General features: G+C 37.6%; 1 protein-coding gene across 1 annotated transcript in view; it reads left to right on the forward strand.

Moving 5' to 3' along the window:
* Window positions 1-147: 147 nt before the first annotated feature.
* Window positions 148-12,030, forward strand: part of LOC112519916 — a 13,700-nt gene continuing 1,817 nt past the window's right edge. The window contains exons 1-14 of the mRNA XM_025128236.1: window positions 148-337; window positions 2,307-2,501; window positions 3,005-3,079; window positions 3,157-3,324; window positions 3,694-3,857; window positions 4,838-5,056; window positions 5,233-5,359; window positions 5,943-6,131; window positions 7,034-7,120; window positions 7,289-7,443; window positions 8,190-8,309; window positions 9,960-10,185; window positions 10,453-10,512; window positions 10,591-10,764. Coding sequence (XP_024984004.1) covers window positions 152-337; window positions 2,307-2,501; window positions 3,005-3,079; window positions 3,157-3,324; window positions 3,694-3,857; window positions 4,838-5,056; window positions 5,233-5,359; window positions 5,943-6,131; window positions 7,034-7,120; window positions 7,289-7,443; window positions 8,190-8,309; window positions 9,960-10,185; window positions 10,453-10,512; window positions 10,591-10,764 — 2,145 coding nt within the window. The 5' untranslated portion in view covers window positions 148-151. The remainder of the gene's footprint in view (window positions 338-2,306; window positions 2,502-3,004; window positions 3,080-3,156; window positions 3,325-3,693; window positions 3,858-4,837; window positions 5,057-5,232; window positions 5,360-5,942; window positions 6,132-7,033; window positions 7,121-7,288; window positions 7,444-8,189; window positions 8,310-9,959; window positions 10,186-10,452; window positions 10,513-10,590; window positions 10,765-12,030) is intronic.

Below are 12,030 nucleotides of genomic sequence, written 5' to 3' on the forward strand. Positions count from 1 at the left end.
TTCATCCAACGAACACACTCTCAGTTTGCTTTTAACCGGTAAACCATCCCTGCGACGGGACGGAAGGGCAAAATCCTTCCGAAGCAAAACTAAGTTTGTTGCATGAATCTGAAAGATAATTAGGGTTGAAATAGAGGTTTACTGCTCATAAATGTCGTCGACTCGAAGCACCTTATTATGTGTTTTTCTAGTCCTCATACTGAAATACTCAGAATCAGCGACGCCTCAAGCTTACAGAAGAGATCCAGGACATCCTCAATGGCACCACAGTGCTTTTCAAGACGTCAGAGACAGTGTCCGATCTGATGTTCATCGTATGCTCCATTCACGGGCCGAGGTAAATTTGTTATTAAACAATGTCTTAGTACTTTTTCATGCAATTATCCTGTCTCCAACCAAGCAGAGTGAATCGATTGATTTTGGTTCTAACTACTGATCGTGATTACTAAGTACACGGTTAATAGATTGATTATGTAGGATTATCTATATTTCAATTTATCCATCTAAATTTCATGTGCCTTCTTCAGTTTTTTTTTATTTTTAGCAGATTTTCAATGGATCAATGGATTAAAGTGAAGTTTGTTGATGGTCAGCATGAATCCGTGATCTAAGTATATAGAGAGAATATAAGTTACTGGAGTAAATCTACGTCATGACATTTTGCTCTCCTGGAGAAGAGAGTGAGAGTGGGTGGAAGAGAGAAAGTTTGCATGTTATAAGAGGTTTTTTCCACTAAAACGACGATGATAACTTTGATTGCAATTTTGGCAGCAGGCATAGATTAACTGAATTCCTTGAGAAGGATAATCGCATTGATGACTTGGTCAGCAGAAAATCTTAGGGTCTATATGTTTGCAACAATTCTCTTTTCTGTTTTACACCAAAAAGGTTCCTGTTGCCCACTTTATTTAGGAAAAACTGAGGGACAAACTACATAGGAGGTACACAAAATGTCATATAAAAATACAATGTTGGCTTTTTTTTTTCTTTTCCATACAGGCATTGATGTTATCTCTCTTACATCTGTGAAAATGACCGAGTACATGAGACTAGAAACCAAATAACTTGGAAAACTAGCTTGTATTCTTATAAGGGCAATGGAGCCTCACTCCTAGGGTGAGGTCCCAAGTTCAATTCTAAGAACCTCTCCTCAGATGCAAGTTTCACTGAGAAAAGAATGTGTATTTAGGCTTCAACATCAAAGATACTGAAACGGATTGTTTTCTTATTCTTGATGTTTCCCATTTTAAAATCAAATCAATGAAACCTAGCATATCCACTCGAAGGTAGGGTCTTTGTGGGGGAGGGGGGAGGGGGGTGGATGTACGCAAATATGTCCTCTATCCAGACCTCTGGGTTGTGAAAAAATGTGAGCGAAAAGATAAGAAGAACTAAGACTAATAAATAGTAAGCAACGGAAGAAACAAAATAGGAGTTGGCACACTGAAACACTAGAGAATGTAAGGGAAAACACACATCCTTCTATCTGTCATAGTACTCAAGTAACCTATTTGCCAACTCTCTAATCCTCCCCCCGTCGCACTCTCAGCCTCTCTAACTCCCTTCTTCCCGTAACCTAGTCTACTACCCTAGTCCTGCGTCTCAAAGAACCCTTATCAGAGATCATGTCCTAGGAAATGCCTAAGGTCGTCATGTCCATCCTTAGCTACTCATCCCATGTCCTCCTCAGCCAACCCCTCTTCTTCCCCATCTAGACCGTAAGCTTTCTACTCTGTTCACCGGTGCTGCCACCGGTCTTCTGTGAATGTGTTCAAACCACTGCAATCTTCCCTCTGTTAGTTTTTTTAGTAATAGGCACAACTGCCAACTCCCCCATAAGACGTCGTTCGGTATCTTGAGTAACATCGTCCGACCGTAGGTCCACATAAGCATCCTCACTTCGGCTTTTAACTTCCTCTTATGGACCTTCCTTGTCGCCCAACACTCCCACTCATGCAACAAGTTGGTCTAATGGCTACCCTGTAGAATTTGCCTTTCAGTTTTAGAGGGACCTTGTCACATTGCACCCCCGTGAAAACCCCCACTTTAGCCACTTTGTCTTTATGCGACACCTTGGATCATCCTCAACCTCTCCTTTTGTCTGGATCATGGAGCCTAAATCCTTGAGCCTGTCCTTTTCGGATACCTTTTACCCTTCAGTTTCTTTTTGTGCTTTCTACTATAACTATGGTTGTGCTGTCTTTGTGGGTGTAGAATTATGAGTAACTGCATCCTCCATCAGTTTCAGTTTCTTATTATAGATTTTGAATTCAATGTCTCTAATACTATGATGTAATTTCATGCAGGTTCCCTTCCAAGTCCCACTTGAAGTAAATGTTATCCTCATCGGTTTCAGTGGAGATGGGGGCTATAGATACACACTAGATTCCCAAAAATTGCAAGAGTTTCTTCAAGTTGGCTTTCCTTCTCACAGGCCCTCGTGTTTGGAGACAGGCGAGCCCCTTGATATTGACCATCACATGGTGTTTAATGCAATTCCAGTAAGCTATTTCTGCATAATTGCTTTTAGAGATTCTTATCCGCAGTTCTCAATTGCTTACTTTGTAAACGTTTTGTACTTTCGCATTCCACTCAGATTGTATGAGATATGCAGAAATTATTTTTTTGGTTACTTCAACAGCAGCTCTTTAGAATTAGTTTCTCTTAATCTTGATTAAGACTTAATTCTTAGAAGCTTTAGTAGGATTGTCTCCACCTTCGGTCTGAATCTGAATGCTTTGACACTATTTGGAATTTGACTTCATGTCATTATGTTCCAAAGAAACACCTTATAAGTCCTAAATTTTAGTATCCGTTATTATCTAGTATTTAGGCATTGTATGAGAGGACTGTTTCTGTGGCTATGATAAATCATATTGAGATGCATTTTTCTTTTAACTTGTATGTCAAGAGGATAGGTGAAAACTGGATTATTAACATCTTCACCGTTTTAGTCTTATTGTGGTCCTCATCATTGCACTTTTCTTTCTACTGCTGCTAAGAGGCTGCTCAGCCAGAAGTGATAGCATTAGAAAAGGCTCTGAAAGCAGCCATGGTTCCTGCTGGTACCGCCAGAGAGGTAAGTCAATTGTTTATTTTGTTGGACTTTATAGTTATGCTCAATATTAATTTCTATCTTGCTTGTTTTTCCCATAGGCTGATTTTGGAAGACTAGTGCCAGCATTTGAGGTCAATGCAGCAGATGTCGAGCCCGAATTTCAGAAGCTATACTCCTACCTGTTTTACTTTGAGAATATAGGATATTCTGCCGAAGAGATTGACAGACCCATGCCAACTGCAATATTTATTGTGAATTTTGATAAAGTATGGATTACGATCCCTGTATTTTATTTTATTGTTAATTTGTATCCACTATTTACATTATAGAGCTTCGTTGTAGCTTCCCTCATCTTATATTGGGTCTCATATTATTCCCGTATTTTTTTTGGAACAAATTTTATGCCTTTTAGTTATGACATGAAGGCACAACACTTCTTAAAAGATATGTCTTGGCTAGAAGCTTGAGCCTCTAGGAGAATGAAACAAATCAGTTGGGGATATGTCTTGGCTAGAAGCTTGAGCCTCTAGGAGAATGAAACAAATCAGTTGGGGAATTCTTAATGTCCATGTCCTTTGTGACTCTTTGTTTTATTGATCTGACCTATTTTGCCATGCTTGGTTTTTGTTTTACAGGTTAGAATGGATCCTAGGAATAAGAATATTGATCTTGATAGTTTAATGTATGAAAGGCTTGGTCAGTTAACTGAAGAAGATATCAAGAAACAAGAGGGAGGTTACATTTATCGATATCGTTACAATGGAGGAGGAGCATCTCAAGTTTGGCTTGGTTCTGGGAGGTACATTTTACTCGAATTCAGATGTAATTCTGGGCTTGACAAGCTGCCATAGATTTTCAGGAGTCAATTTCTTCTTATGTTCTTCAATGTCACAATTATTTCATCTAGATCTGAAATCACAGGTTTATCTTGCATAAAGGCTAATGGCATTGCTTACCCCCTGCAATTACCCACACCACATTGAGAGAGAAAGAAGGGGGGGGGGGGGGAGATAGAGAGAGACGTCTCTGGTTGAAATTTTCTTGAATGTGGTTTATGTTTCTTCCAATTTCAAGTTTTAACCATTTTTCATTTGCAAGGAATAAAATGGTTATGAATCTGTTATTGCATGGATGAACTCATAAGGTTACTCCTCTGTCATCGGAAGGTCACATGTTCAAGTCACTAAAAACAATGCAGGAAGAGCTGCATACAAGAACTTCCCTTTCCAACCCTTTGTTGTACACGTCGTATCTTAGGCTAGTTACGTGTCATGGGATCATAAATATCATTAATGGTTGTGATTGCTCATCAGTTTTTTTCCTAATGTTTAGTCATTACTAGAATTATTATTCTTGATATAATGTAAATTTTAGTACATAGTTAACTCATTTCAGTAATTATCAATACATGCACTTTTCCTTTGAACTCAACAAAGATATTTTACAATCCTTAAAATATACTCTTTCCAACGACACCGATATTGATATTGTTGTTTCTTACTTCAATATACTGCTTTTGTAATAAGAATCATGTTAGGTACTTGTTTCCATTTTCAAAAAATATGACTATGATAGTTCAATGTTCCTTGAAGTATTTTTGATCCCACTGATTCAAACGACACCACCTAACTTTTTATCTTTATATCTGCTGTCTCATTGTTTCATATATTCCTTGAATATGGGTGTCACATTCTGTCTGCCAAACTAGGAGGATAACCTACTTGTACTTTTTCAAATGAGTTGGATTTACCTTTGTGTCTGCTTTCATTATATATTCAGGTTTGTCGTAGTTGATATCTCAGCAGGCCCATGCACATACGGGAAACTTGAAACTGAAGAAGGGAGTGTTAGTTCAAGGACCATACCCCGCTTGCAGAATGTGATGTTGCGTCAAGGCTCTACAGCTGCTAATCAATTTACCACACATGACAACTTTGTGGGTCAGCTTGCTGCTTTGATTAGGATCACAGTTGAGCATCTTGTTGCTCCGGATGTCAGGTCTATTGATTCTTTGTTATATGTGACGACTTGTATATGTTCAGTACTTGATTATATATATTAATACTTACTAGGATCTCTCTACAAAATCATTCATTATATATACCTTCCAAATATATCATGGTGGACTTGCACATATCAACGAAATAATTTTGTGAATTATTTGGTGGATTCAGGTTTGAAACTGTAGATCTAGCAATGAGGTTGCTTATACCAATAATTGTCCTACAAAATCACAATCGCTATAATATCATGGAAAAGGGTCATACCTACAGTATCAATGTTGATGCAATTGAGGCTGAGGTGAGTTTTTCCTCTGGGAAATTATTTGATTTATTATGTGTTTTTCCTACAACTTAGAAACAGTGGTGTGCCCCTTCCTTTCTATGAGTAAGCGTAGGATGGTGATGGAGAATCAAGCACCTTATTAGATCTCAAAATCCATGATCGAGAGAAAACAATATTACTAATAACTAAAATAACTTGCTGCTAATGCCTAACTAACTTCAGTCATGGACTACGGTCTTTAATACTCCCACTCAAGGTGGCTTCAAAATGTCTTTGAGAGCCATCTTGGACAGGATAAGTGACAGTTGTGCAAAGGGAAGAGGCTTAGTAATAGTGTCAGCGAACTGATACTGAGATTGAATAGGCATCTGTTTTAGAAGTCTGGAAATCACTTTTTCATGAACAGATGACAATTAATGTCATTATGTTTTGTGCTTTCGTGAAAAGTGGGATTTGAAGCAATGTGAATGACAACTTAGGAGGTGTTTGGTTAGAGGTATTAATCAGTAATTAATGGGAATGAAAATAAAAGAAACTGTTTGCTGATTACTTAGCTGGATCTGAATGTTGCTTTATGCTTTCTTTCACTATTTTTCAGGTTAAGAACATGATACACAAGGGAGAAGAAGTAGTGATTGTCGGGGGTTCACATTTATTACATCTCCATGAGAAGTTGGCAATTGCTGTTTCAAAAGCTGTGCGTGGTCATTCCCTGCAGGAAACAAAAAAGGATGGACGTTTCCATGTGCATACAAAGATGTATCTGGATGGTGCCATCCTTAAAGAGGTGCCACTTCTTTCTTCAAAGGCTATATTGCTACTTTTTCAATTTAACTTACTGGCTTTGGTGTGTTGGATGAAGCCCGTCTGATCATTTTGTAAGTCTTATGACTCCTGTGCGTGATCATCTTTCAGTTGTTGACATAATTAGGTTTTCTAAATATGTCATTGCATCTTTTGCAAGACATATAAACTGTTTATAAGATTGTGAAACATTTTCTAACTTCAAATACTTTCTTCTACTGCTCCCCTCTTCTTGCTGTCTGGGAATATTGGCTGTCTTTTTGAGCAAGATGAATGATGAGGCCCATAGGAAACTTTTCAGAAACATCAACGCAACAAGCCTTATGCCACAAACTAGTTGGGTAGGCTATAAATAAAACCAATAAAAGTTATACATTGGTCAAAACCCTGGGGTACCGGGACAAGACCATTATCCTTCTAAGGCCAACTCCTATAGTGTCCACCCATTCAATTCTCCAATTCACTACTTTCCCCCTGGCCTCTGTCAGTCTTGGTGGACCACTACCTCTCCTAAAAACATTCTCTTGGTAGAAATCTCTTCTGTACAGATCCATTTGAAGGTCTGTGTTGGAGATGTCCAAGCATCTGCATCTGAAACAGTGTTGGCTCATTTTCTCCAAAACTAGTCACCCAAACTTCTCTCTGTATCCTCATTTTTTAGTCAATTCCCCATTGTTTGGTAGCACATCCACTCTTATATTATCATTTCTACCTACATATCTTATGTACATGTTTTTCATGTGATCAAAAAAGCATCAATGAAGTTGAAGGATAATTTTATAGGATGGTGGTAAAAGAGGCATGCTATGATTTGAAGCGCAGAACGCAAACAATATGGCCCATCATTTTTTAAGTACTTGCTTGATCTTAAAATTATTATTGTAGGAAATGGAACGATCTGCTGATGTACTAGCTGCTGGGTTACTTGAGGTCTCTGACCCATCCCTTTCTGATAAATTTTTTCTCCGCCAGGTTAGTCTTAGTTATGCTAATTTATGCTTAACACACTTTTTGGAGTTAAACTGATTGATATGTACCCACCATCCTGTTTCTGTTTACTTGTTTATCAGCCTGTCGGTTTCTCTCTAGGTGTTTGTTTGTCCTGTTTCACTTTTATATCAAGATTTTTTTTTTCCACAGCAATGGATGGATGAGACAGATGGTCCGATTGATTCCATTTTGAAGCACAAACCTATTCAGGCTCATAACCCTAAAACTAGGGGGAAGAAAAATAAAGGAGTGCCAAAGAAACAAGGGGACTTGCACCGGACTTATGGAACTAGAGTGGTCCCTGTGTGAGTAAAACCATGTAGTTGTTATTTTTGGTTTTCTTAGCATCTTGTATTTTGTGTTAGGACTGGCAATCGGTAAACGGAAAAAGAAACATGCACCTAGTTTCTCTTTGTGGAGATTAACATGAGCATCTAAATTCCTTTCCCAAGAAGTATCATTCTCTTTTCTACGGTTTCTCTGGTCATTTTCTTCCTCTACAAATTAATAGGGTTGCATTCTACACATTCTAAAGGCATTTGTCTAACAACTTACTAAAAGTCATATGTAGGCATAAATTGCTGCACCTATAAATTTGTAAAACTCAAATCTTGTTTCTCAAGTTTGAGGACTGTATCCCTCACTCCTTACAGGTGATTTTGAGCATAAAGCAACCATATTGGACAACTTCAGTTCGGCCATTGCCTAAATAATGAAGATGTTAGCTACCCACCAGAAAATTCCTTTAATTTTCGTAATTATGTGCATAAATTTGTTAAAATATTGGTATAGGATACTCGCTCTTCTCTCACTTATGCTGACACTTGACTCAATACCCCTGAACCTTGGCAATGAGAATACTATTTGTATCTTGTTAGTAATGCATGGTCAGCCTTATTGTATACAGGACAAATTTGATGTGGTGTATTACAGGATTATCCGCCTGGTGTTTACTTCATTTATTCCTTTCGTATTCAAAACCAAAGGAATAAATTACTTTGAACTTGTATGCTGTATAGAAATATTAGTAAAGCAGTGTCTCCTTTTGCAGCTTTGTTTTATCATTAGCTGATGTGGATCCGCAACTTATGATGGAAGATGAAAGCCTTTTGTGGACAAGTAACGATGTTGTTATTGTACTTCAGCATCGAACTGAAAAAATACCTTTAAGGTATCTACATAAAATGCAATTAAAGTTACCATGTTAGTTGTTACAACGTTTCCTTTTCCTCGTTATGGGAATTCCTATCTACTCAATCATCATGCTTAGACTGATATTATCCCTCCTACTTTTTTTTTTTTACAAATATTGATATATGAGTACAAGTGAATATAAAACATAATGTTGTGTATCCATATTGACGATTTATGCGTCTTGGACATGTGGTGTTACTCTGTAGAGGCAACGTATTCTGCTTTTCTTGTTGGTCCTGTAAAATCATCATATTCTTATTCTGCTCCCAAAAAACGTGTACGTGGAGTGAGTACAGTGGACAAGCAGATTTGGTGAATATGTGGCCGGTTGTGGAGCGCTAGGACTGAAGATCTAGGGAAGAAGGTTGTGTAACATCGGTTGAACAGAAAATGGGGCAACACTGCTTTGGATAATCTGGTTATCTTCAATGAAGACCTTTGAATGCACCCTCTAGAACAGGGGACTTATACTAATCGGTCGTACAAGAGGTCAAGGTTGACCAGGAGTGACAGAGGTGAAGTAGTGAAGAGACATTTGCCTGACTGACACCATTAGGGTCCCATGGGATTGGTCGATGTGCACGCAGCTAGCCCGGACACCCACGGTTATAAAAAGGAAAAGTAGTGAAGAGAGATTTGAGTAAGTGGAATATACTAAAGGAATTAACACACTCAATGGGGACTTTCCATTTATGGATATCCAATGGTAGCGTAGTATAGACAGTAGCATGTCAAAATTTGACCAAACCACTTTCAAGTGAAACAGGTTCTCCCCTGGGGGTGAACCAAGAAATACAATGCAGGTCCTAGCACCCCAACTGAAGGGACCTCAGCTAATCGGCTGGCAAAGCAAAGAGTGTGAGCGCACTCGGTCCCCTGGGGTCTCATCGTGATCTTTTTGCCATCCACCGGTCAGGAAGCAAAACTACAACCTGTATGTTAGCCATGATATTCTGGACAGTAAGTTGGGCTTACATCCAGGGTACAGTGCAGTTTTCAATGGTGGCAAACTTAGAGGCCGTTTACCCAAACACTTACTTGGTAAGCATTTATCGGTAAGATTCAATAGTATCACTTACCTTACCGGGTAAGATTTTTACTCCATCAAAACGATATCGTATGCAACAATTTACCTAGTAAGCTAACTGGGTAAGAGTCGTCATCCTCACTTACCGGCAAAGACTCTTGGTCCTTGCCATTACTTTTACCGGGTAAGATTCTCAGTCCTTGCCATGTTCATCGATAAGATAATGTGACTTGGTATGCACTTACCGGGTAAGTGTTTGGTAAACGGCCCCTTAGTGTTTGTTCAAATGGCATTTGTAACAGACTGTTAGCTGTCCTTCCTATAAACTTTGAGCAGTTCTTTTTTGGCTTCAACTGTTGACCGTGTATATGTTAATATTTTCTATTCTGTTCCACCATTTTAAGTTTCTTTTCGACAACAGGCTTTGTTACTGTTGCTCTGTTCTGGAAATTTATATACCTTACTGCATTTGCGTTATCCTGATTGCTTAATTTCATCTAGAGCAGTGTGCACCCAGAGTTCCGGATCCACTGTTATATATTATTTTAGAAAGGTGTAATTCTGAATTTTATTTCTCCCGTGTTGGTCTTCATTGTTCAGTTATGTCTCCGAAACAGAGAGAATGCATGTTATTCCATCCCAAGTGCAGCGTCATATAGTGGCTGGACTAGCTTCTGCTGTGGGTGGATTGAGTGCACCATATGAGAGGGTTTCTCATATTCATGAAAGGCCTGTTGTGAATTGGCTCGTCGCAGCAGGTTGCCATCCATTTGGACCGTTCTCTAATGTTTCCAAGCTTAGTCAACTGCTTCAGGATGTTACATTGGTAATAGACATCAACTTTCTTCCTTTGTGCATATAAAATGAATATCACTAAAAAAATTTCTAGGAAAACTACAAATATTATGCCTTAACTATGCCCCTCCGCCCCCTCCAAAAAAAAAAAAAAACAAACAAATAGATATTGTGCTTAATTTAATTCTTGTAAGAAATATCCTTACCATCTGTGTTTTGATTTTTATTGTCAAACAAAAATCAAAACTCTGTTTTGATTTAACTCGGGTCGATTTCTCATCCTCCTGTTTGCCGACAGAGGAATACAATATATGCACGTGTGGATTCTGCTCTTCGTAGGATTCGAGAAATGTCGGAGGTAAATATTGTCTTCGTGGGCTTATGCTTGTTCCTTGTGCTTCTCCGCAAGATGCTTATTTAGTTTGATTGGTTGTAGTCTGTCGAAGCTTTTGCTGGGGAGTATCTGAGAACCCCTCTGGGTGAACCAGTGAAGGGTAAAAAGAACAAGACAACCACTGAACTTTGGCTGGAGAAATTCTACAAAAAGGAAACAAATTTGCCTGAACCGTTTCCTCATGAACTAGTCGAGCGACTTGAGACATACTTGGATGTGAGTTTTTCCATAACATATACTTCATACATGTAGTTTCACTAGTTACTCAACGATAACAAAAACTCAGCAGCCTCTTTTTATATATATATATAGGTGGAGGTTTAGAACCTTGTGATTTACGAGAATGCGAGAACAACCTAATAACCTCAAACTTTTTTAATTAATAAATTAACTTATATTAAATATAAATAAATTAATAAGGATAGTAATGTAATTAAATATTTTTTATAATTTTTATTTTATTTTAATTAGTCATAATTATCTTTTTTTTTTCCTGCACGTTCGTTTCCACTCTCTTCTTTCCTCTTTGTGATAATTGTGTGATTGTGTAACCATAACCTATAGAAACCATGATCAGTCAAGTGTAACCATAACCTATCGAAACCATGAGTAATCGTTGTGATAAATGTGTGATTGTCTAACCCTAACMGATCGAAACCATGATCAAATTGAGTGCACAAGTGATGTTATAATAGTGATATCACATGATTATCACACTCATATCACACCAAATCGTTTAGTGGATGTCGCYYGTAATCGTTGTGATAAATGTGTGATTGTCTAATTCTAACCTATCGAAACCATTAGTAATCGTTGTGATAAATTTGTGATTGTCTAACCCTAACCGATCGAAACCATGATCAAATCGAGTGCGCTGTTATGATAGTGATATCACATGATTATCACACTCATATCAAATCAAATCGGTAGTCGATTTTCTAAGTTAGCCCTAGCCGAGCGGAATCCTTGTGATAATTGTGTGATAATCACATGATTATCACACCAAATCGTGTTGATATAAGCGATAATGTGATAATCACATGATTATCACACCCATATCACATAATTATCACACCTATATCACACCCAAATCGTGTTGATATAAGCGATAATGTGATAATTNAATTATCACACCTATATCACACCCAAATCGTGTTGATATAAGCGATAATGTGATAATTATGTGATAATCACATGATTATCACACCCATATCACATGATTAACCGTTTATTAGATAATGATAATCATGATCGTGTGTAATCGTGTTAAAAGATTTTATGATATCATTTCCATTATTACCCTTCTATTTTTAATATTTTTGAATCTTTTTAAATTTCAATTTTAATTTTAAAAATCTTTTAATTTTATTTTTTATCACAATACGAGATTATTGGGTTGTTTTCGCATTCTCGTAAATCACAGGGGTTTTCGTTTGAACCTTTCCCTATATATATATATATATATATATATATATATATATA

Source organism: Cynara cardunculus, assembly GCF_001531365.2.
Source record: "Cynara cardunculus var. scolymus isolate 2C chromosome LG 10, CcrdV1, whole genome shotgun sequence".
NCBI lineage: Eukaryota > Viridiplantae > Streptophyta > Magnoliopsida > Asterales > Asteraceae > Cynara > Cynara cardunculus.